Below are 26,684 nucleotides of genomic sequence, written 5' to 3'. Positions count from 1 at the left end.
CTATAATCGTCTTGATTGGTGCTTTATTCTGGAAACAATGAAGGAGATTGGTCTTCCTGGTTCTCTTGTTGACTTAATTTACAGTTGTATATCCACTACATCTATGAGTCTGCTTTGGAATGGAGTGAAAACTAGAAGTATTAATCCTGGGAGAGGCATCAGGCAAGGGGATCCTATCTCCCCTTACCCGTTTCTGCTGTGTTTGGAAAGATTGGCTCACCTTATCAATGTGGCAGTAGAGACAAAAGCATGGAAGCCTATTATACTAAGAAAGAATGGTCCTCCCATTTCTCACTTATTTTTTGCTGACGTCATTATCTTGTGTGCTGAAGCTAGTTTGGACTAGGCCCATGTGATTAATCAAGTTTTGAAACTATTTGCTGGAGCTTCTGGGCATAAAGTAAGTAAGGACAAAACGAGGATGTTTCTCTCAAAGAATGTATGTCTAGGGAGAGCAAAAGAAATCAATGAATCTCTTAGTATAGGGATTACCCCTGATTTGGGGAAGTACCTTGGAGTTCCTCTTCACCACAAGAGGGTAACAAAAAGAACTTTCAACAATGTGTTGGAGAGAGTTCAAGGGAGACTATCTGGTTAGAATCAAACATCTTTATCATTGGCAGGTCGTTCTATTTTAGCTAAGTCAGTCTTAGAGGCAATGCCTGCTTACTCTATGCAGGCTGTTGTTCTTCTTGTTGGTGTCTGCAAGGATGTGGAGAAATTAACAAGGGACTTTATTTGGGGCTCAACCCAAGCTAAGAGGAAAACCCACCTTGTGAGTTGGAAAAAAGTTTGTATGTCTAAAAGTCATGGAGGGCTGGGATTCAGGGACCAGAAGCTGGTTAATAGAGCTTTTTCTATGAAGCTGGGTTTTGAGGTGCTGTCTAATAAGGAGGATCTTTGGATCAGAGTGCTAAGGAGTAAGTATAACGTTGAGGACTCTTTTAACCCTGTTATCAAAAATAACATCACTACTTCCAATTCCTGGAAAGGGATCCAAAAGTCTTGGGGACAGATTCTAGAGGGTTCCAGAATTATCGTAGGAGATGGGACTAAAACCTCTTTCTGGATGGATAGATGGGTTCCAAATGTGGGCAGGTTGGTGGACCACGCTGTTACCAACATTTCTAATGAGGCTAAGAGATGGATGGTGTGGGATTGTGTCAAAGAAGGAGTTTGGGATTGGGACATGCTAAATTCTCTTCTGCCTAGAGAAATTCTGGATATTCTAGGGACTCTTAACCCCCCTAATAAACTTGAGGGTCAAGATAGAGTGATTTGGACTCTATCCAATTCGGGTTCATTCACCATTGAATTTGCTTATGCCTATCTGTCCAGTCATTGTAATGAGGGTAGCCCTAGGAATTGGAATTGTTTGGAAATGGGAAGTTCCACAGAGGGTTAAATTCTTTCTCTGGTTGTTGACTGGAAGTAAACTTCTTACAAATGCTGAGAGAGTCAGGAGACATATGACAACCATTACTACTTGTCCCAGATGTCATGGTTGTGTGGAGGAGGATAATCATGTGTTTAGGAACTGCTCTTGAGTTCGTGAGGTTTGGAACTATTGGATTGAGGATAGAGAGTTGAATTCTTTTCTGAGTAATAACTTGGAGAGCTGGTTGAACAAGAACCTCAGTAGAGATAAGAAGAATAGGAGCTGGAGGTTAACATTTGGAGTGATCTGTTGGTTTGTTTGGAAGGACAGAAATAGGCTAATTTTCAATGGCAAGGGATCTTCCTCTATGGAGTTTTTCTCACAGGTTTCGCTCTTTGTCAACAATATTAAGGTGGCTAATGAAATTCTAACAGGTGCTGGATTAGCTATGGAAAGATATGAAGAGATTATGGTTAGTTGGTCCCCTCCCCCAGTCGGTTGGGTTAAACTGAACTTTGATGGCTCTTATTCAGGCAATGGTTTAAAAGCTACTTGTGGTGGGTTTGTAGAGATGAGACATGAAGTTGGATTATGGGATACTTTAAGAAACTGAATCCAGAATCAGTGTTGATTGCAGAACTATGGGGCCTCTTGGTGGGATTGGAATGGGCTTGGGAACAGAGGTACAATCAGGTTATCTTAGAAGGAGATTCTTTAATGGGGATCCACTTGGTGAAGGAAGGTTGTGTCAGCTCTGATCCATGTTTCTCATTGGTGTCCAAGATCAGGATGCTGTTATTGAAGGATTGGAGGGTAGAGATTGGACATGTGTACATGGAGGGTAATCAGGTGACCCACTGGATGGCTGCTAATGGCAATTTTTCTAGTTGGTCTACTCAGTGGTATGAGAGAGCTCCGACTGGGTGTGAGATGCTAATTGTTGAGGATACAAAGGGCAATATGTTGCCCAGATACGTTAGTCTGTAGTTGTCTTTTTCTTTCCTATGTATACAAAAAAAAAATATTTAAAATTTAAGCTATTATGCTATTTAAACTTTAACTTATATAGTAATATTGTTGAACATTTATCTCTACTTATTAAATTGAAATAAATTATTTGAGTGACTTGATTTTTTATTTTATTCTTTTTCTTAGAATAACGTAAATTGATTAAAAATAAAATATTTAAAAAATAAATAAATATATTAATACTAATCTTTTATTTCTAATTTCTAATTTCTAATTTCTAACATCTAAATATATTTCTCGAGTTTAAAAAAAATATCAAGCAATAAGTCAAAGACAAAAGAATGATTTAAGCCAATAATTTTTTTAATGTAACTATATGAATCATATCGTAAGATTGATTAATAAATCTAAGTGTATTACATAACAAAATAACAACATGTGAATATTTGTAAACAAACATATCATTGCATCCTGTAACTAGAATTTCATGAGCATCTATTTTGATCCTGTAACATATCATTCCATTTTATCTGGATCTTTGTAGTATAATTTTATCGGCTTCCTGTTAATATGTATCCCGTTAACACAATAAAATATCAAGAGAAATTTTGAATTAACATATGATATTAGGATTTTTTTTTTATCTTTTTCTGAATATGAATTTACTTCTATATACCTAAATTAAGAAAGTTCTGGTGAAAGAACAACCACATAAAAATTACCCTAGACACTATCAGCCTAAATATGAATTTGTCTTTTTTTTTTCATGACATACAAGTCCATTGTCGAAACTCAAAAAACAAGCCCAAGGAACATGAAGATTCAGAAAAAAATTGGACACTGACAGCCTAAATAATTCAGCCCAGCAGCGTTGGATTTGTCAATTAACTAATTATAAAAATGAAAAAAAATGAAAAATTGGATCCATTATGAGCTTGCTAATTTTAAAGGCAGAACGATTTGGACTAAACATAATATTAGAATTGATTTTTTGAAAACCCAATCCGTGTTTTGGACGATTCAGCAGCCAATTTTGACATCTCAATCTAAAAAAATAACTTTATGGCAGGAAATAATCCAAACTAAAAAATATACTAAAATATCGTCAAAACTTAGAAAGTGGAAAATTTATATTAATTCAATTTATAATGTGCCGTGATTTACGAGAAGAAAACTGTTTGTATTTATGTAAGTAATAATAAATAATAAAGTAACGCCAAGAGTAGTTTCATTAAAGTGAAAAATCATTTTAGAGAAAAAAATATAGAATTATAATTTTCAATTAAAAATTAATAATTAAGATTATCATAAAATACGTACGCATGTATAATACGTTATTCAAATTATTAAAATGTATTATCTAATTTTTTAATTAATAATTATAACCATAAACTTTTATCATTAAATATAGAATTTTATAAGAGTTATGTTGTAAGAGAAGTGATTGTGTAATGTTATAGCTAGTCGTTTTACATGCCGTAATTTCTTTTTCTTTTTTTTTTTTCTTCAAAAATATGAGCATCACAAAATATTGCGTGTGTAAAAAAATTTGTTGTGTCATGTTAAATGACAAATGCAAAACTCTTAAATATATGTACTCCTCTCCTTGAAGAACTAAAATCCTAAAATCTTTTTTCTTAGGAAAACATAAAACGTGGAAGTTAAAACATTCTACAAACTGCTGTACATAATCATGAATGTAAGTGTTGCACAAAAAGTAATGACAATTTTTTACTGATTTATATTCTTTTCACAATTTTTAATCATGGAAAAGATACTGTGACAACCAAGTTGTGTTACTATCAAGTGACTATCAATTAATCTCACCGTTAAATCGATTATGTTGATCTAACGGTTATATTTACTTCAATCTTTGGTATGGTTATGATTTCCCTTATTTAAAGTGAAAGCATTAAATATGAGAAACCATGACCATACAAAGATGAAAATAAATATAACCGTTGGATCAACATAATCGATCTAACGGTGAGATTAATTGGTAGTTGTCACAATATCCTTCCCCTAAAATCATTATTAAATCTCATAAATGAAATTTTCGTACGGAATTCCAGATTGGACGGCCAGGATGGCCCAAGAGTGAGATGGAACCATGATCGCCGTCCGTCGGGATCCACGTGAAGGTGGAATCCTCGTATGAAAGCGAAAAGATCCTTGACTTGATTCCACTACGTTCCCAAGGTGGTCAACTCCTAGGCGAGGTAGCGAGTTGCATCGAAGACGTAGAAGAAAATTGTAAGGAAGAAAGAAGAAGAAGAACGCGAACGACGATGAGTGCTGGTCAGTGCGAACTCGTCGGCCATGAAGAAATGCCCTTCGGATCGGTCTGGTGGTTCGTCTATGCCGGGATCTCAGCTTTCCTCGTCATCTTCGCCGGGATCATGTCCGGTCTAACCCTAGGTCTCATGTCTCTCGGACTCGTCGACCTCGAGATTCTTCAGCGCAGCGGTTCTCCCAAGGAGAAAAAGCAAGCAGGTTTTTTTTTGGTCTTCGATTCCATTTCGTTTATTTTTAGCATCGCGTGTGATCGAATATTCTTTTAATCTTATTGGATTATGAAACCTCTGATGATGAGTCGTCAACGTGCTTTCATTGTTAGCAATGGAGTTGCATCTAAGATTTTGTGTGCGCGTATTATGCAGCGGTTATACTTCCCGTGGTTCAAAAACAACATCAGCTTCTTGTGACTCTGCTTCTGTGTAATGCTGCTTGCATGGAGGTAATAGAATTGAAATGATCCTTTTCATATGAAAGTTTCATTAATTATAAGTTAGAATAACATGCACTGTTTGTTGGAGGAGAGGTTATTTCAGTCCCGTGCAAAGTTTTCAATGAGAAATCACTCAGGAATGAGGACTTCTACGAAAATAACTTCTTCCAAATAGTTCCTTGGTGCTTAAATTAAAACGAGACTGTGTTACAACAAAATATGGATTTAGCAGATTGGAATAACTTATTTGAAACTGTCATGATGATTGGATTTGCTCTAATTGCTGAATTTGCTTTTTCAACGACAGAGGCTTTGCTGAGTGACTGTGTGCGCATTTATGCTTGATATTGGTTGTGTATGCACTCCAAGGTGTTTCCTAATCATACGTAACTTCTAAACTGCCGTTGACTTTGAAACTTGCAATTTGCAGGCCCTTCCGATATACCTAGATAAGATGTTCAATCAGTTTCTTGCTATCATTCTCTCTGTGACTTTCGTTCTGTTTTTTGGGGAGGTATGTTATTGTGCCATCTTTCCTTATAATGTAGTAGATATTATATTTCGTTATCTTTCGTCTCTTTCCTTATTTTTCCTCTCTGATTTTAGGTTATTCCACAAGCAATTTGTAGTAGATATGGCCTTGCTGTGTGTGCCAACTTCGTATGGCTTGTGCGAGTTTTGATGATAATCTGTTACCCAATTGCTTATCCCTTCGGAAAGGTGATTTATCATACATAAGTACCAGTCCTTCTAGTATACGAACTGTTGATGGGGTTGATTTATGCATTAGAATGTAGATATTATATTTCTTTCCATTCTATTCGATAACCAGTATAATGTGATTGAGAAGAGAACAAAAAGGTGGAAAACTGGAAATTAATAGCAATAGCATATCATCCATAGTAGTTAAAAGAGCCTATTGCGACTAACCGGAAAAATACAGCGGGTTGCAATTGGCGAAGCCATAAATTTAGGTGACTAGGATAAAAATAAAAAATACTATATTATAAATAAAAGTATTTGAAATATAATACAGACTTAATATATAATATTATTACAATAACCACTTAAAAATCACAATCGAAGATCAGTATTCGGTTTTTTCATCCTTCTTTTGTCCCTAGTATACACTGCACCACTTAATTCGATAAACTCGATACACACTGTCAGAAATAGTTGACCAATAGTTGAAAAAGAAACTCATAGGTGAAAGAGTTTCCTAATCCAGACGAGAGAATAGATTTACTAGCTAAACCTATTGGATTGATTGTGTCGTTCTAATTGTATATGTGTATTTGTAATTTATGTTTCTGATCAATTTTTGAATCCTATGCTAATTTGAGCATTCAAGTTTCCCCTAAGCTTATTTTTTTTTGTAAATTCCCCTAAGCTTATTTTGCATATGTGTAACTTATGCTCACTGGGGCAATGTTAATTACTACTTGAGTTTTGTTCTTTCACTCAAGAAGTAATAACAAAAAAAAAATTTAGTCATATTTTATGCTCATTTTTCTAATTATCTTGTTATATACCATGTGCAGATTTTGATATTTGCTTATTACTATTTGTATTTTTTTTATAAATGAATCAAGTCTCTTAACTAATTGGTATTTTTGGAGAGGAGGGAGAACTGTAATATGTTATGTTAGTAAAACAAAGAATATTACTTAAAAAAAGCTAGTTATGTATATTGTATCACTTATGTTAGTAAAACAAAGAATATTATTTGTAAACAAGAATATTAAAAAAAATTTCCTCTCTAACATTTACTCAAAAATTGAAATGATCATCTATATATGAGGGATGTCGATAGAGTTGAATTGATGGGATAAAAAAATGTTAAAAGAAGACCATGGTTATTTTGTTAGTATAGACTGAATTTTATTTTAAAAACAGAGAAAAAATATAGATTTAAATGAAATTGGGTTATATTAAGAAAATGTTATAGTAGAATAGAACCTCAAATACGTTGTTGTTTAATATAAAAACAATTAGTTATGTACATATAGGCTACTGCTGCACATTGCAATATTGCATTAAAATATAATACAAAATGATATCACTTGTATTTGTTGTGTTTGTGGTCATTTGTGTTGTTAAAGTAAACATTGTGATAATTCGCTTTCGGCTCTAGGTTTTCATTACTTTGACTTAGCTAGAAAATTGAAGGTATATTGTATCACTTATGAGTTATAGTGCATTTATACGGTTGTTTATCTTATGATAACATTAACTGCATTGGTTTTTAAAATTTTAGGGGCGCAGGGGCCACCCCTAACCCCTATGTAGCTCTACCCCTATTGCGGTTGTGAAATAGCGGAGTGAATCAATAGAATTTAGACACACACAGTTATACTCAAAAATAAAAACAGCCAATCATAATAAAGAATTGTTCCAAAACAAACAAGAATTTCAATTAGAAGCCAGAAAAAATGAGGTTAAAAAAGAAAAGAAAAACACAAACAGCCAGAAAAAAAATTAGGCAAGAAAGCACAACCAGAATCCATAACATAGAAAAAAAATTTGGCAAAAAAAATCTCGAAAAAAGAGAGGCTTTAATATATGGGTTCCCTTTCTCTCTCCGCTCTCTTTCAACACCTTTCTTCTTCTTCTATTTGAAAATAAAACCCAGAAAAAAATAAGAAACAAAACTACAAAAAAAGGCCAGAAAAAATGCCAGTAAGAGAGAGCATGGCGGACACAAACGTTTTGTTTCTTTTGGTGAAGAAGAGCAGACATGCGCGAGAGAAAGCAAGGAGGCTAATGGTCTGTTTGATTGTGTTCTGGTTTTTTTGTTCTGAAAACTGTTTTGTAAAATAGTTATGGAAACAGTTGTTTTCTATATTTTTTAATTTTTGAAAGTTAAAAACCAAAACAGAAAACAAAAACAACCTAGACATGTTCTTTAAATTTGATTCTAAAAACAAAAAAAACAATAAAATATTTTATACAAAATAGGCCTTACCAAACGAGTTTTTAGTTTTTTGTTCCGAAAACAAAAAACTGTTTTTAAAAACAACAATCAAACAGAGCCTAAGTTATTTCTTTCAAATAGAGGGAGTTTTAAACCCTGAAAAGACTATAATGCCCTTAAAATAAGGGCAAACTTGTATTTTGCGCCGTATCAGCAACCATTTTTTCGTAATTTCACGACAAATCACCAGCGATTTCACAGCAAATGCTGCCGCAATGGCAGCTATCCAAGTCCGGAGCAGCGTGGTTCCTCGCTGCTAGACACCATTACTGGAGAACAGTGCAGGTTGCCATGCTAAAGCGGCCTATTGACTACTATTATATGATCTCAAGATGTTTCCATTAAACTTCAATGTGAAAAATCATAGTAGTTAGTTGCGCCGCGAGCCGTGCCGTATGGGAATTGCGGTGCCTCTCCGCAAGAAATCGCCCCACGCCGCACTGGAACACAATAGAATCCATTGTGTCGCAATTTCTGCCAAATCACAGTTATATTGTTGTCATAAGGCAAAATGTCCATTTTATCTTAAATTTAAATAAGTAACAGAAAATTTTTAAGGATTTTTTAGTTTATATGTGTTCCTCTCTGTCACTTTCGATATATCTGTCTTTAAAAAATGTGTCTTTTTTTCATTATTTCCTTCGTATATCTATTCCGCTATTTTTGCAACCGCAACCTGCTATAGTGCTATAGCATTTTTCGGGTTTGGCTGCGACATGCCACAAATATGCATTTGATAACTTTGGCAAAGATGCATATAATAGATGTATCATGGATATACAAATTAAGGTCTTTTTCTAGTATTGCCTGGTTTAGAACAGTGTTTTAGTAGGTTATCAAATGAGCAATGTCATAGGCATGCTTTTTGGCTGAAACCCGGCTCATTAGTCTTTTGTCTTTTCTGACTCAAATAACCCTTCACAATGTTGATTCAGATCAACTTATAGAATGATTGGTGAGATTGGTGAGATTATCATGCCATAAGGGTTTCTTTTGCTCACAGATATTTGTTCCAGGTTCTAGATTGGCTGTTGGGACATAATGAGGCTTTATTTAGGCGTGCTCAGTTAAAAGCTCTTGTCTCCATCCATGGCAAGGAGGTATGAAAATAATAAAATATTATTCTTTTGAATTTGTGATTGTGATTTAATCAGAGAATGAGTCATGTCAAGATTGGTGAAGTTATCCAAATATTACCGTTATAGTTATAAGTTATTGGTGTTTAATTAACAAATGTTTAATTTTCTTGTTTTCAGGCTGGGAAAGGCGGTGAGCTTACGCATGATGAGACAACAATTATCAGCGGAGCTCTGGATTTGACTGAAAAGGTAAACACCACAATTCACCGGCCGCATATGTTAAATGTCAACCTATTTATTACTAATTTATTAAATTATAATACAATACAATTTGCAAATTATGAGATTCAGTGCATCAGAGTTTGAAGTTTTCTTTCCTATTTATAATTTCAATAAACATATATGATGATGGAATGTGGAGACATGTGAAGGTTGCTTCATGGATCTGGTAACAACTTCTAACTAGTTAGTTACTTATGTCAAGGATTTTGGCAATCGAATGGGGAACTGCTAAAATATTGTCTTATTCTTTTTCATAAGGCCTATGAAAGTGCCACTCCTTCTTGGTGTAAATTTTACCATCCACTTCGAGTGATCTTGTGTTCTAGAACTAATACTTTGTCGTTCGTACTTGAGTTTTCTCTGTACTTTACCTCATTATTAATTATCATGTTGTATGGTGTGACTACTGCAAGGCATATTTTATACATCCTTTTTACAGTGTACTTCTACACAAATTTCCTTGCTCCCTCCCTTATGTATTTTTATTTTGATCAGATTGCTGAAGTGGCTATGACTCCTATTGAATCAACTTTTTCTTTGGATGTTAATTCAAAATTGGACTGGTGAGTGTCTCATTGCAACTTAGTTTATCTGACTAAATTTTATTCATTTGGACCAAACTTGCATTTTATTGATCTTAGTTTATTCTCTTGCTAAGAGTTTAATTATTTTTTATATTAAGCAATACTCAATTGCAGAGATTATTATTATGCTAATTATTGGATTTTTGTGATATATTGTGGGTTTTTTTAATGATGTAAATGTTAGTTTTAGCTAAATGTTTATTTAAGAATATGGAAATATGAATATTGTGTGTATAACTGTACAAGAGAGCTCTCTGTTTATAAAGACTAGATGACCTAATGGGTTAAGCTCAAAGAAGCTTCTAGAGGCTAAATAATAAAATAATAATAATATAATATTATTTCTAATAATCCCCCTCAAGCTGACACATATATATCATAAGCTCTCAGCTTGTTATATATGTAGTCTGTTCGGGGACCTCTAAGAGCCTTTGTGAAAATATCTGCAAGTTGATCACTGGAACTGACAAATGTTGTCTCGACCTCTCTTGAGTGAATCTTTTCTTGAATGAAGTGACAATCAATTTCTATATGTTTGGCCCTCTCATGAAAGATTGCGTTGGAGGATATGTGCAATGTGGCTTGGCTATCACAAATGAGTTTCATGGGCCGTTATTCATAGAGACGTAGTTCCTTATTCAATTGTTTTAACCAGATGGGCTCACAGGTTGTATTTTTCATTGCCTGATATTCTGCATCTGCACTTGACTTGGCTACCACAGTTTGCTTCTTACTTTTCCAAGAGATCAAATTTCCTCCAAGGAGAACATAATACCATGAAATGGAGCGTCTCTCTAAAGGAGAACCTGCTCAGTCAGCATCTGAATAGCTACAAACTTTTGTATTCCCTTTATTTGCGTATAATAAACCCATTCTTGGTGCTCTTTTGATGTATCGGAGAATCCTGATAACTGCATCCCAATGAGAGTCGCAAGGAGAGTCAAGAAATTGACTTGTCATACTAACCGCAAAAGAAATGTCTGGCCTTGTCATAGTAAGATAGTTCAGTTTTTCAACTAAACTGCGGTAATGATAGGGGTCTGCCAATGGCTCTCCCTGTCTAGGTAATAGCTTGGCATTAGGATCCATATGTGAATCAACGGGTTTACATCCCAACAGTCTCATATAGGATATCCAAGGCATACTTTCTCTGACAAATAGAAATGCCCTGCCTAGACTATGCCACTTCGATCCCTAAGAAATAATGAAGTCTGCCAAGGTCTTCGGTCTGAAATTCATTAAACAAGTATTTCTTTAACTGATCAACCCCAGCTTGATCGTCGCCAGTAATAATGATGTCATCAACATAGACCAGGAGGTAGATGCATTGATCAGAAGAGCTATGTCGATAGAAAATAGAATGATTGGCTTCAATTTGGGTTAAGCCGAAGACTTGAACAAAAGAACTGTTGTGACTAAACCAGGCCCAAGGAGATTGCTTCAGGCCATATAAGGATTTACAAAGCTTACATACCATTCTAGAACACTCTCTTTGAGCAACAAAACCTGGTGGTTACTCCATGTATACTTCTTCCTGCAAATCACCATGTAAGAAGGCATTTTTGATATCAAATTGAAGGAAGGGCCAACGATGAATGGCATCAAGTGAAAGAAACAAGCGAATAGAAACCATCTTGGCAACAGGAGAGAAAGTTTTCCCATAGTCAAGGCTAAAGATCTGAGTGTATCCCTTGGCCACTAAGTGGGCTTAAGGTGGTCAACATTTCCATCAAGACTAACTTTGATTGAGAATACCCATCGACAGCCGACTTCTAGGGAAGAGCGCAGACAAGATCCCATGTGCCATTGGAGTGAAGTGTCATCATTTCGTCAATCATCGCCTGGCGCCAACTGGCATGAGATAATGCTTAACTTGTGATCTTAGGGATGGAAATAGAAGAAAATTAGAAACAAAGGTAAAATATTGTGAAGAAAGTCGGTCATAACTCAAGAAAACTTAAAGGGGATGAGGTTGCGAGCTGATAAGATACCTTTGCGATGGGCAATAAGATTAATCTTTGACAGAGGATCCGGAGGGGAAGAGACAATCGTTGAGGGCGGTGAGTCAGTTGGAGTAGGGCCGACACTTGTAACTGGTAAAGACAAATCAACAAGAGGAATAAGAAGAATATGATTAATCTGTGACACAGAAGTTTGGGAACTAGAAAAGGGTTGCTAATCCATAAAGTCTGCAGACGCAATGTAACGCTTGAGGCCAGGAGAGCAGCAACGATACCATACCCCTTTTGAAAGCGAGTATAACCAAGGAAGATGCACTTGAAGGTTTTGAATGTTAATTTGTGTTTTTCCATAGTGAGGTCATGAAAAAAGCAAGTGTATCAATATACGTGCGGAGGCAATGGATATGGAGGAACACCTTATAATAGCATCTGCCCAAAAACATAGTGGAAAATTCATACGAATGAGAAGGGTATGTGTTGTTTCCACTAGATGTCTATTTTTACGTTTGACCACTCTATTTTGTTGTGAAGTGTGAGGACAAGCGGTTTAGTGTAACATCCCATGTTTCTCTAAGAAATCAAAAAATTCAAGATACACATACTCTTTTTACATTATCAATGCGTAAGATTCAAATAGAAGCACTGAATTGAGTATTAATCTCAACATAAATTTTTTGATAGATAGAAAATAATTCAAAATGATTTTTCTTTAAAAAAACTCAAGTACAACGAAAAAAATCATCAATAAAAGTCACAAAATATTGAAAAACCAAAGCAGACATAGTTCGACTCATACCCCAAGTTTAAAAATGAACAATAGAAAAGAGACCATTAGCTCTTTTATTGACTCTATTGGCAAAGGAGGAGCGAGTGTGCTTTCCATGCCGACATGACTGCCAATTTAAAGACTGAAGACTGGACAAAAAAGGAACCATATGCTGAAGCTTGGAGAGACTTGGATAACCCATACGACTGTGGATTAGTTCAGGAGAATCCATGAGAGAGCATGCCGTTGGAGAACGAGGCACAGTCAAATACTAAAGACCTCATGACTAACAGTCCGCTCGAATCGTCTTCCTTGTAACCCGGATCCTACTTAGAGGCAGATTGGTTAGAGAAGGTAACAATGGATGAATATAATGAATCAACTAGTTAACAAAGATTAAATTGAAGGGAATTCCAAGTATATAATAAACAGAGGTCAAGGTCAAATAGGGAGTTAGGTTGGCTCTTCAATACCACGAGGACAAGCCTTGGTGCCGTCAGTAAGAGTAACAGAAGGTAGATTATTAGAATAAGTAAGGGAGGTACAACGATCCTTATTACCATAGAGATTATCAGTAGCACCTAAGTCTATTATCCAGAGTCCAAGTGATGACTGAGAAAGACAAGAAACATGATTACCAGTTTCTTGGGCAGGAGTCTAGGAAGAAACCCTTTTTAGAAGAGCCTCATAATTTGCACTCGAAATGGTTACTGATCCAGTAGTACGTGGCGCAGCATCAATCTGAGCACAATTGGCAATTTGTGGCTTCAAGTGAAGGTACTTCCTGTAGTAACGTTCTTCAATGTGTTTAAGGTTCTAGCAGTAGTTGCAATGAAGCCTCTGTCTGCAGCCACCTTGTTCACGGCCACATCCGCAACTGCATCCAATGTTCCAATTGGAATCATTGGTACAAGAGATGAAGGCAGTTGAAACGGTGGCTAGCACATGCATAGATGTCGGTGTTGCTTTTTCTTTAAGAATCAGGAGGCACTGAAAAGTCTGTGATAGGCTAGGAGTCCCAGCACTAGTTAGGATATTCTCATGAACACTTTCTAGCTCCTCTGGAAGACCAAAAATGGTTACAACCATAAAGAAACACTTCACCCGCTTCTTGTACTCATAGGCATTTGCAACATGAGGTAACATAGCTAAAAATTCCTGCATCAAAGAATGAATCTTACCAATATAAGCCTCAATTCGAGCATATGGTGATTTGGGCAATTCCATTATTTGAGAAACAATAGAGTAAAGTTGCTGAATGTTGTTGGTTTAGAGGCTTTTGGCTTCCTACCAAATATCACAACAGGTCTAAAAGGGGATGAAAATATCTATAACTGCCGGATCAATGGATTGTCAAAGGATTCGCAGTAGCTGTGCATCAATCTTTTCCCAATAAGATTTTTTATCCTTGGGAATATCAGCAAACTTGGTCGTGAGATATTTTGCGTGTCCTTGACCAGTAAACCAAATCTTAATGGAGGTAGACCAAGTCTTGTAAGTTGTAGATCCGATTAGTTTCATGGTTGTAACGGAGGGGACAGTACGGAGATAACATTGGTAGTGCTTTTGTTCTCATTACATGAACCTTCCATCACAAATCACATGTAAATCTGCAAAAAAAAGGCAATTGGAGAATAACAGGGAAACAAGGAATTGCGCGATAAACGTCGTAAAAACTTACCAATCAATGAGTTTTTCGCCAGAATCTTCCTGTGCGAAGACCAGATTTGGAAAGAGTACGATGAGGCGAGCAAGAAAATGGTGGTCCGGCCCGGAATGGTAGCCGGACGGTGGCGCAAGCACCAAAAAAGGGTGTCATCGCCAGAAAACTCCACCGGCGCGTGGCAGCTATTGTGGCGGCGCGGTTTGGACAGAATTGATCGCCTCTTCGTGCTAGTCCTGGTCGCATAGGTGTTCGTGAGAAAAGTCACCGAAAAAGTGCTCCGTCGGTAGGGGTGTTCGTCAACCGAACCAAACTGATTCAAACCGCGGTAACCGAACCGAAAAACCGAAAACCAAAAAAAATCGCAAATTTTAATTGGATTGGATCGGTGTTTGGATTGATTGATGAGAACTGATTCAATCCAAACCGATCCAATATATTAATTCTCTTTTACCTACTTGGGCCTTTTCCCAATCATATCCTTAAAGTTTCTAAACCCAAGACCCATTAACCCCTCAACTAAATTCAAGAAAAAATCTAGTCACATCTCATCAACAAAGTTTTATTTGTGTAGAGCTTCATATCTTATTGCCAAAAAAATAAAAAATTATTGTTTACTGATACTTTTGTATTTCAAAAGAAAAAAAATTTACAAAGCCAATATATACAAAAGATGTTATTTGCACAATAATTATGAAACAAATTTAAGGATTTTCAAAAATCTGAAAACCGATACAATCCAAACCGAAAAAATTGGATTAGATCCGATCGGATTTGAAAAAAAATCCAAACTGAATCGATGATTACATGATCAAACTGAAGGGATTGGATCGGATAATTTTTGCTTCCAAAATCGATCCAATCCAGACCGCAAACACCCCTATCCGCCGGCATGAACAGTGACAAATGATGGTTTTTTCCGATGAACAATGTTTTTTTTACTATCTGAGGATGGGGAACTGAAAGTGGGTTGCCGACATGATGCACGACACGGATGACTTGCCGGAATGACGCACGACAAGATTTTTATGCAAAAATTAGGTTTCCCATAACACAAGCTCTGGTACCAACTTAAAAATATAGAAATATGAATGTTGTATATTGTGTATACACTTTACAAGAGAGCTCTCTATTTGTAGAAGATTAAATGACCTAATGGGCTAAACCGAAAGAAGCTTCTAGAGTCTATAATAAAATAATAACAATACAATATTATTTATAACATGTCTAAACTTTGAAGTATTCTTCTCCCATCGTACTCAGTTTATTCTTATTGTGTTGAGTACTTGCTGTCTCATCATGTTTTATGCTTGAAACACCCCCCCCCCCAAATAATTGGTACAGACTAGCATATACACCCTTTCTACGAACCACAAAGTTTGTTGAGGAAGACTAAGTGTTGGACGGACAGATAGAGTAGAACAAAGCATAAGACAAGACCAAATCATATGAGCAAGGTGCAGTAAATCTAATGTATGAGTAAGTCAATTGGAGATTGCTAGGGCACAAATGTTAAAATCAGTATACGAAGCAATAATCCTTCGTTGATGTGAATGTTTCTATCTAGACAAATATTTCACATGTGACCTCAGCAATGTCCTTCTTTTTTCCTAACAGGACTGCTCCCATATCTGCCAAACATCCTCCTCATTAATCCAAATGCCAGCCACTGATGAACGCATCACACAAGTGTCCAATTAAGATACCATAATTTGAATGTTTTTTTATTTGTTGATATACTGATGGAACCCAAAAAATATAGCATTGATTTCATTAACAATGGAAGCATAGCCTCTTTTTACATACACTAATACAAAGATAAAATGCAGAAAATAAATCCCAAGAGACCTCAACTCCTAGAGATCCCCAAAATTTCCCCACTAACCAATTTTGAATTCATTCCCCCTCACACTCCCACACTCCCCTCCTTATATCCTATTATTTAAGAATGTTCTTTAATACTCTCTAACTAACTAACTAATTATCTCAGGCCCGTCACTAATTATCACAGGCCCTACAATACTCTCCTTCAAACATTCACCTTGTCCTCAAGGTGAGGAAGAGAGTAGGTGATATGAAAAAATATCTACCAGATCCCACTGGTTGAAGCATATTGACTAGGGGAGTAAATAGGCTAGGCTAGGCTAGGCTTTGGCTTAGATAGGCTAGGCTTGTGTAAACAACATTGGGTATGACCTGGCCTATTAGCCTATGTAAGCCCCAAATTACAAGTCTGACCTGACCTATATTTAAAAAATAAAAGCCTTGGCCTAGGTCTGTTAGCCTGTTTAAGCCTATTAAACATTCAACAATTAAAAGAATAACTAAAATAATATTATTTTATTATTCGAAATTATTAAAATAATATCTTTATTTATTATATTTTAAATAAATAATATGATATAGCCGGCCTGTAGACTTATAGCCCGACATGTACAAAAAAGCCTATGGCCTGTTTTCTAAATAGGTTTTTTAAAAGCCTAGGCCTCTTCTATTTTACTATTTATATAGGCCAAGCCCGACCTAATATACGCTAGGCTGTAGACCCCTGTAGGCCGACCTAGCCCAATAATATTGACCCTATTAGCAACTGCAACACATTCTTTTCATGAATCATATTATCCAAAATCCATCCAGCTATAGCAGACATATTGGGTGTGCATGACAATCTCCCCGGCATCAATTTTTTTTTTTTTAATTTATTTTCCTGGAAACAGAAATGGATAGAAAACTCGTTTGGAAAAAAAGGTTTATTTTTTTGTTCCTGGGATGAATCAGTTTAATTTTTGTGCTGGGGAATAGAAAAAAGAATAAAAATATTTCTGCTTTTTTGTTCTCGGGCACAAAATGAGAAACACTTTTCTTTCTCAATCACTCACCACCACCCCCTCCGACACGACCACCGACACCATCGTCGTCGCCATCGTCGTACCACCATCGTCATTGTTACCACCACCACGACGATGCCACTGCCCCCATCACCACCATTATTACCATCATCGCCATCATTACCACTACCATGCCGCCATCATTACCACAACCACCTTCACGTCACTGCCACCACCTTCATCACTACCACCACCGTCATCACCACTATCATCACTGTCACCACCACCACCATCATCGCCACCAATACCACCTTCATGCCACCGCCACCACTATCACCACCACCTCCACGCCACCATCACCACCACCATGCTACCATCACCACTACTAGCGCCACTACCATCACCACCATTACCTTCGCCGCCACTACCACCATAATCACTGCCACCAACCACCGCCATTATCACTGCAGCCACTGCCTTCACCACCATCACCATCCCAACGCCCATTATGTGGCCCATGCCCCCCTCTATTCATATCCCCCCGCCAGAATGATTAGCAAGTGTTGGTCTCCCAATTAGTGCTCTCATAATTCTAGGCCCAGTTTCATTTCGGCCCCTATTAAAGCTTCCCCTTCCCAACATCGTTTCCTTTCTTCCACCATGAACGACATCCCTCTTCTCAAATCAGTTAGATCATGAAATTGAACCTCAGCCTTAATTTCTTCCTTCAAGCTACTGCGAACAAGAGCTAGCCTTATCTCATCCTCCGTATGTTTATCTTATGCTCCTTCTACGACGTCTGCTTCTGTATCTTCTTCATCTGTTTTCGTCTCTTCTTCCTGTTCTATTTTACCTGCAACTTCTTCTCTCTCATCCACTGCTTCAACATTTTCTTCATCTTCTTTTTCTTTTTCTCCAATTTCTTATGCACCTTCAACTTCGTTCGATGCTTATTCACTGTGTCGATTTACTTCTTCCGCCTCTGCTACCTTTTTTCTTTTTTTCCTACCACATAAATCTCATGTAGGTATTTACTTATAAATGCCATGGTAAAATCCCATAATTTTGCATTAGGATTGAGACAATTCCAACACCTATACCAGTAGAGCGCACATCCTTTAAGCCCACTCAGGGTTTCTGCCAATTGTTCATCTTCTTCATTTATTTGTTTTTCTTGAAAATGTTGTTCCATAGCAATTTGTCATCCCCAAGCATTGTCTCTTTCTCCGTAAAATGTTGGAACCACTGTATCAGTAGAGTTTCTGCGTTTTTTTATAGATATGTTCCTCGATTTTTTTTATCAGATCTGGATCAGAAATATCCCCTAGATCAGACGTGCTCTGATATCAAATTGATGGAACTTAAAAAATATAGCATTGATTTCATTAACAATGGAGGTATAACCTCTTTTTATATAGACTAATACAAAGATAAAATACAGAAAATAAATCATAAGAGACCTCAATTCCCAAAATATACATACTAAATTACCTTCTGGCAAAGATTGATCAATTTAACTGACAATTGTTTGTTTCCTGCAAAGATTGATCAATTCAACTGACAATTGTTTGTTTAGTTGGCTGTTGAGTAACAAATTTGATCACAGTTGATGGTATTCTTTAATAGGATGTGAATAGTTGATTGGAAAATGGCTCTTTGATCATTTGCTTACTTTATAAGGATTTTTTGGTTGCTGAAGATATATTTTCCACTGCACCAATTACTAAAACACGTGGAAAACATTTCTCAAGGTATCTCCCACAAAATAAGTAGGACCTAACTAACTTCACTTGCATATTAAAAGTAGAATTCATGGTTAGAAAATACAAAGTATATGTATTCACTCTTACGTTTTTTAATTCCTTAAACCTATTTATGTTGTGAATCTCAAATCAGGGAAGCAATGGAGAAAATTCTTGCACGGGGGCACAGCCGAGTTCCTGTCTATTCTGGAAATGCAAAAAACATTATTGGGCTTCTACTGGTGTGTGTTAAATCTTCTCCATTTTGATTTTATGTTACTCTTTCACTTTTTATTACTTTCATAATTATCTCTTCCTCACCTACATTCTTTTGAAATTAGATCAAAAGTCTTCTCACTATACGACCAGAATCAGAGACCCCTGTCGGTGCTGTTTCCATCCGTAAAATTCCACGGTGAGTTGTAAAGGATTAACTCTCCTCAAATATTTAGTTGTTAAGTGGAGGCAAATAAGTGGTTTTTATATATTTAACACACACTCTTACACAAAGGCCCTTTGACTTTAAAGTTGGGATAATATTTTGGCTCATTTTACCTTACGGTGAAATGTAGTTTAATTAAAAATTGAAGTGGTAAGGATGAACTCTAACCATTCAGTCATATAACTTTACCTTGTCAAGAAAGTCTCTGTAGAAGCACATGAATAATTTATGATTATTAATTTATACTCTTGTTATTTTCATTCAAATTTAATGTCAAATATCATTAGTTTGTGTGATGTTCTATATTATATATGCAGAGTTCTATCAGATATGCCTCTCTATGATATACTAAATGAGTTCCAAAAGGGCGGTAGTCATATGGCTGCAGTTGTTAAGGCTAAGGGAAAAGGAAAAGGAAAAATGACCCCACAAACAATTGACGGAGAGAAACATGAGGAAAACACAAGGGTTGGTGGGGATTCGCAGTTGACTACTCCGTTACTACAGAAAAATGGTGAGAAGTCAGAAAATGATGTTGTTGACATTGACAAGCCTTTAAGGCCTCCCAGCATTAATAAGTTAACTGCTTTACAACATAGTTATGCCACAAGAAATGGTTTCTTTTCAGAAAATATTGAAGATGGTGAAGTGATTGGCATTATCACTCTAGAAGATGTATTTGAAGAACTTCTACAAGTAAATTACATTGATTTGAGATATTCCCTCAACCATTTATATATTTTTTTGTTAATCTCAAGACTGATTGTAATTGTTTCCAATGTTGCAGGAAGAGATTGTGGATGAAACAGATGAATATGTTGACGTTCATAAGAGGTAATGAAGAGTATATACTTTCAACACTTGATTTGTAGAGTTGGATGGATGGAACTGCTGTAAATCTGAATTTGAATGTTATTATGAATTTTATTTTGCAGAATACGTGTGGTTGCAGCAGCTGCAGCTGCTTCCTCAATGGCACGGGCTCCATCAATCCGAAGGTTGACTGGCCAAAAGGGAGGAGTAAGTGATCAATTATTACATTTTTCTTAAGAATGATCATAATGTTTATTTCATGTTTGCCGTATAAGTCATCCATTTTCTTTCTGGTTGAATTAAGAATTTTTTTTAAGGGGCTGGTATGCAGGGGTTCGGGCAGTGCATCTTTAGTTCTTTGTGCATGGTGTACTTATCATGCAACTGTAGATGATCTGGTAAGGCATTGCATAAGTTTTGGGACATGAATTTATTTACTTTTTCATTAAAAGAAATGATTTATATATTTGTTTTAAATAGTATAGACTTTTCCATTAAAAGCTTGAATCTTAATGTAAGACAGAATAATTAATGAGAATTTAACTGGGTTCAATGATGAGATTCTTGCTATTCAAATCCGTTTATGATAATTCCAAATTTATATTCCAGAAAGGCATTACTTATGTCATAGTCTCATTTCTTTTAAATTTCGCCCATTTTATGTAAATTTATTCAAGCATAACCTTTTACCTCTGAATATGCTTCATGGAAGTGAAATTATAATGTTAGTTATACATGAAATGATATGTTCCGAAGGAAATTGAATTGGAAATGTGATAAATGCTGTTTATTTTTTTTTTGAATAATTTTTATATATTCTGATAAACAACATAGTATTATAAATGCTGATTTAATGGTTCCTCTTTCTTTATGAAGAGCAAGATTAATAGGAGATTTTATACAGTTGCATACTTGCTCAGTGAACGTGTGGCTTCTGATCAATGAAAACGAACTATCAGTACATTACATAGTTGCTATATACTTGCACAGTGTATCCATGGCTCTTGATCAATGAAAATAAATTATCAGTATATCACACATGCACACATACCCATACACACTTGCAGGATTGCACCCACATAGAAAGATATTTAAAAAATAAATCAAGCACTATGAAAGTATGTCAAAATTTGTACTCTTATGTAACGTGAATCTTAAGGAACTGGTTCTTGCTTGTTATGATACCTTGTTCAAGCATATTTGCATCATATCAATTTTCAGCTTAAGCCATTTTGCTTAAACAAGTAGGCAGAGGAGTCTCATACGGTACATTTTTTTTATGGTGAATTTGTTTGCGGTACTGTTATATGACCCAAAATGCTTTTCTCACAAAAGATCACACCAGTATATAGGCCATGGATGACCTGTACAGGTAATTGATTTGACACTGTTAGAGATAAAATGGCTCCTCCTACGTAAAGGTGTTCCTTTTATCAACCTTTGGCTACGCAGCATTAAGTTGCAGATTCCCCTCTCTGATACTTTGTAATTCTAATAATTTGAAGTTATTTTTCTTAGCCTCCTGGGATGAGTAATGTATATCATATGTTTCAAAAAATTTATGCCAGAAAATGAATTTTTGTTTTGAGAAAGTTTTTGTTGCTTGAAAGCTGAATCTGTAAATCCAGCATAGATGATAATTTTTTAAATAATAATTCTGTGCTTTTTTTCAATGATCCAGGGGGGCCAAAGTAAGCCACCAGTAACTCCGAAGAAATCTTCAGGGGAGGATGTTGTGAACACTACAAGGTTACAATAAACTTCTGGTTAACCTATTTGTATTTTTTTTAGGGTGTCATAGTGAGGCTGTTATTCGTACTTTTGTGTCAACTATAATACCCTGGAGGAGTGTGACAACGTGTCAAAAGAATTCTGCTTTGAAGCTGATAATTAGCTATTAGAAATTTAGAATAATAAATAGGGAATGCAGAAAGTTTTTCCCTTGTACTCAAATTTAATTATTGAGTCTAAAATAGGGGGGGGGTTAGGAGAAATTATAGACTTGTGCATATTAGAATATTATTTCAAACTGATGTTAATGTTTTACAGATATTTGAGTATATTATAATATTTTAATATAAATTATAGATTTGTGTATATTTATCTGGTCATGAGATTAAATTAGTGATTCACTGGTTAACTGTTGTCCAATAGCTCAATCTAGTAAACGATCGGATCGAGTTTAATAACATTCACCTCAACCTTTACATATTTTCCCCTCCCCATCAGTAAGACCTTCACTCTTGAGTTGATAGAATCCATGCAAAAACCCATTAACTCTTCTTCTAAGGAGTCGCCCGCATTCTCACCCTAGCATCACTTTCATTCCACTTTCCTTTTTCCTCTTCTCTCAATTGTAAACCACCACCACCCACTTCAAGACCAACACTCCAATTTCCATTCTCCTTATCCTTTTCACAATTAATTTTCACAAAATACTGAACCTCCAAACCATTACTTTCCTTCTTCCATTTGGCCCTCTTACTTTCCCTAAGCCTAGGAAACACTAATTGTGTGGGATTGAAGGAAAGAAGGACACAAAGTAGAGGCGAATAAGAGATCAAATTGTACAAGGAATCATTATCCTCAAGTAAGTCATAAAACCACCCTTTCTACCCTATTCTAAATTCGAAATCTATGTGATAGAACTGGTGTTATATCAAGTAGAGAAATTGAACACACGAGACCTTTTGGCCCAGAATCTCTGGATTTTCTGTATTAATCATAACACTGAAAGGAAGTATACAACTACTGGTACTGACATATTTAAAGCACAATCACTCAATAAAAAGAAGTACAAAGATGACAGAAGGACCAGAAAAAAGAAAATAAGTTCTGTACAATTTGAGAGGCATTAACTCTCCTAATTCCAGTACAATTTCCAGCCTAACCTTCTCCACGCATTGCTTGTTTATTTAAGCTCTCAATTAACTCCCTTGGCCGGGGTTGAGATTCCCTCTCTCCTTTAAACAGAATTCCCCTTCTAGAATATTCTCTTGATCTGCTGAGTCATCTCTATTTCCTGATCTTCTACAATTCTATAATAAGTCCTTAAGGAAGTTGTATCAATAGTTCCCCCCAAGACTTTCACCTTGTCCTCAAGGTGGAAATTAGGGAACTGGGCATTAAGCTGGGCTGAATTCTCCCAAGAATTTTCAAACGATGGGAAATGCAACCACTTGATCAAGACCTCAACGGTTTCAAAAGGAGTCTTGTGCCACTACAACACCTTCTCAGGCTCAACTCTATAATAAGTCCTTAAGGGAATTGTATCACTATGTTTTGGAGATGATTGCATGGTTTTGATTTCGCATGGATCATTTTCTTTGGGGAGGAAAATGGGAATAAGGTTGTGCTGTGTGGTTGGAATCTCTATCATGCATGATCATACTATATGATAAATGCATTGTACATTGTTGTTTTAAGAATTTGGTTTAGTATGGAGTACATGCATGTCTCTTAAACTTTAGAGGGTGTAACGTGGTGTGTTGGGACTGGTACTATTGGGTTTTTGGGCTTGGAAAACCCTTGGTCAGTTGCAGAATTGAAAGTCTGCATTCTGGTGTTGCTCGCTGGACTTGTTCGCTTCAGCGAGCAGCATGCTCGAAAGGAATGCTCTCTGGTATTACTCGTTGAACTTGCTCGCTCTAGTGAGTGTCTCAGTGAGCAATTCACTGAAAACTGCTCCCTCTGATCTTCCTTACTGGCCCTGCTCACTCCATCAAGCAACCTAGCGAAGATATCTACATATTTAGTTTCTACTCATGTGGTTGCATTTGCATATTTCATTCAATAATTGCTATCATCAATGTATAGTGTCTATTTTCCAGATTTTAGCAGTATTATATAGTTATTGGTGCAATGCTCAAAAAATATAGGGTCTATGAAATCATACTGTAAAGAACCTTAGGATACACCACCCCAAAAAGCTAGCTCAAAGGGTGGGAGTGCCCAAAACCTTATAAACTTCAAATTAGTTTCACATACAACCAACGTGGGACTATATATCTCAACACATACAATAACTATAGATGACAAGTATATATATATATATATATATATATATATATATATATAGGCAAAAGTATTTCTACAACAACTTTAGATAAGTTTATCTACAGCTGCCATTTTTAACTATATTCTCCCGGGAGAATATAGTTATAACGTTAAAATTGCTCTTTTTTCTCTCTCCTCATTTACTTTTCAGAACTTTTTTGCTGATGTGGAGAAAGAGAAAAGAGCAACTTTAACGTTATAACTATATTCTCCCAGGAGAATATAGTTAAAAATGGCAGCTGTAGATAACCTTATCTAAAGTGGCTGTAGAAATGTTTACCCTATATATATATATATATATATATATATATATATATATATATATATATATATATATATTAAAAATGGCAGCTGTAGATAACCTTATCTAAAGTGGCCGTAGAAATGTTTACCCCAGATATATATATGGGGTAAACATTTCTACGGCCACTTTAGATAAGGTTATCTACAGCTGCCATTTTTAACTATATTCTTCCGGATGAACATAATTATATTATAATATTAAAGTTGATTTTTTTTATCTCTCCTCAATTACTTTTCAAAACTTGTTTGCTGACGTGGAGAGAGAAAAAAAAGCAATTTTAATGTTATAACTATGTTCTCCCGGGAGAACATAGTTAAAAATGGTAGTTGTAGATAATCTTATCTAAAGTGGCTGTAGAAATATTTTTTTCATATATATATATGTTTTTTTTTTTTTTAGTCCAATGGCAGAGCTGGTTGCTTGATATTATAATAGTCGGGACAAGTTCTTGAATTATGATAGAGCACAAGTGGTAGTTTTACAATTTATTGGTATTCACGTCTCACCCTATTGGAATTTTATTTCAGGAACTCAAGACAAGGTTAGCGGCCCACGTAATACATGATTGTGTGTGCATTGGATTATTGATAGTGCAAGTAGCTTGATTTAGAAAGTCATGACTCTTGTACTTGATGAATGTTGTAAGGATTCCACATGTATTATTTTGATGGTTTTGAGATATCACGTATAAATCTATGGATATGCTAAAACAGCTTGAGCTTCTTGTAATTGCGGATTTTCGGCGTTAAACTTGATGTGTGTGTATTTTAGTTATCTTGTGTTTCATCCAATTGTAGCGTATCAGTGTTAAGTTGGGTTGTTACATCAACTATATCTATTTACTGTTATACCAAAGAGAGTTTATGTAAAAGTGATAACTGATAAATGCCAAGTCTCATTCTCAGTCATTTTTGTATGTATTTTAATTTTAAAATTTTCAAATTTAAATTAAATTTTATCCATCACTGTTATAATATATATTATCTCTTTGAATAATAATTTATTAATTATTCTAAATTTTAATTTGAATAATATTCATGTATGTTCCTTATGATTATGAATAATATTTTTCAAAAATAAGAGTTCAATTAAAATTGACATCATTGATTTCATTTTGTACAACTGATAATTTTTTTTGAATCATATTTTGCTCGTGATAACATAAATAAATTTTTTAATTATTATTTATTATATTTTTACGTATTTTTTAACATTTCTCTTGTTTATTTTGATTTTTAAAGTTTAAAATAAACAACCGATGATAAATTGGTATAATAGTATTAAAAAAATGACAAACATAAAATTCTTGCAGCCTAGTATATATGTTAAATGTAATTATAAATGAAATTTAAATTAAAAATTTGTTATTTTATTGTTTGTAATATAAAAATATGTTATGTTTAGAGATAACAAAAATTTCCCTTTTTAAATGTATTTTTCATAATACTTACATAGTGGAACCTAGTGTTTTTCCGGAGATACATAGTGTAGTTTGTAAACAAAAAATTTGTAAATATAACACTCCTCATATATATATATATGAGGTTTAATAATCTCATGTTACATGAGATAGTACTCTCATGTGAGTGACACAAATATATGAAGTCCACAATGTATAAAGAAAAAGAAAAGAAAAAATTGATATAAAATTTTATGTGTGTATGATATAAGATAATTCTCTTATGTAATATGAGGTTATTATTTCTCTCTCTATATATATAATATTTTTGTAGGCCATGAGTTCGACATGGTACAAAATCCTAGCCACGAAGGTAAAAAAGTACTACGAATTTGTGCCTCTTCTCCTTCAGTTCTTGTCCTCGTATCCTGAGTAATAATCATAAGAAGTTAAATAAAAGAAAAGGAATTTAAATATCTCCTTATCTATCTCACATTTCCAATTAATTTTATAATCAGTTCAAAAAATTGAAACTTATAAAAATACAGGAAAGTTAATTCTTCTAAAAAAAATAACTAGAGTTGTATTAACTCAAAAAAAAATTGAAATTAAATACGGCTCGATTGAGATAGGATGCAAAATTCCCCTTTCTCTCGGAATGATCACGCTCCCAACTTATAGTGCATATATAAAAGAGTACACTGTTGAACTTGTGT

At 35.2% G+C, this 26,684-nt stretch overlaps 1 protein-coding gene across 1 annotated transcript; it reads left to right on the top strand.

Moving 5' to 3' along the window:
• Nucleotides 1–4,674: 4,674 nt before the first annotated feature.
• Nucleotides 4,675–25,349, top strand: LOC133293331 (DUF21 domain-containing protein At4g14240-like). The gene is made up of 15 exons (XM_061491878.1): nt 4,675–4,840; nt 5,008–5,084; nt 5,506–5,589; nt 5,682–5,795; nt 9,066–9,149; nt 9,306–9,377; nt 9,906–9,973; nt 19,109–19,196; nt 19,296–19,369; nt 19,714–19,910; nt 20,025–20,092; nt 20,184–20,230; nt 20,332–20,416; nt 21,891–21,958; nt 25,097–25,349. Exons 1-15 carry the CDS (start codon nt 4,675–4,677, stop codon nt 25,113–25,115), a joined length of 1,311 nt encoding a protein of 436 aa, XP_061347862.1. The 3' UTR covers nt 25,116–25,349.
• The last annotated feature ends 1,335 nt before the right edge of the window (nt 25,350–26,684 follow it).

The sequence above is a fragment of the Gastrolobium bilobum genome, unplaced genomic scaffold, assembly GCF_033153095.1.
Source record: "Gastrolobium bilobum isolate Gb01-03AN ecotype WA unplaced genomic scaffold, APGP_CSIRO_Gbil_v1 utg3209, whole genome shotgun sequence".
Lineage (NCBI taxonomy): Eukaryota > Viridiplantae > Streptophyta > Magnoliopsida > Fabales > Fabaceae > Gastrolobium > Gastrolobium bilobum.
This window is presented reverse-complemented; position numbering and strand designations above follow the sequence as displayed.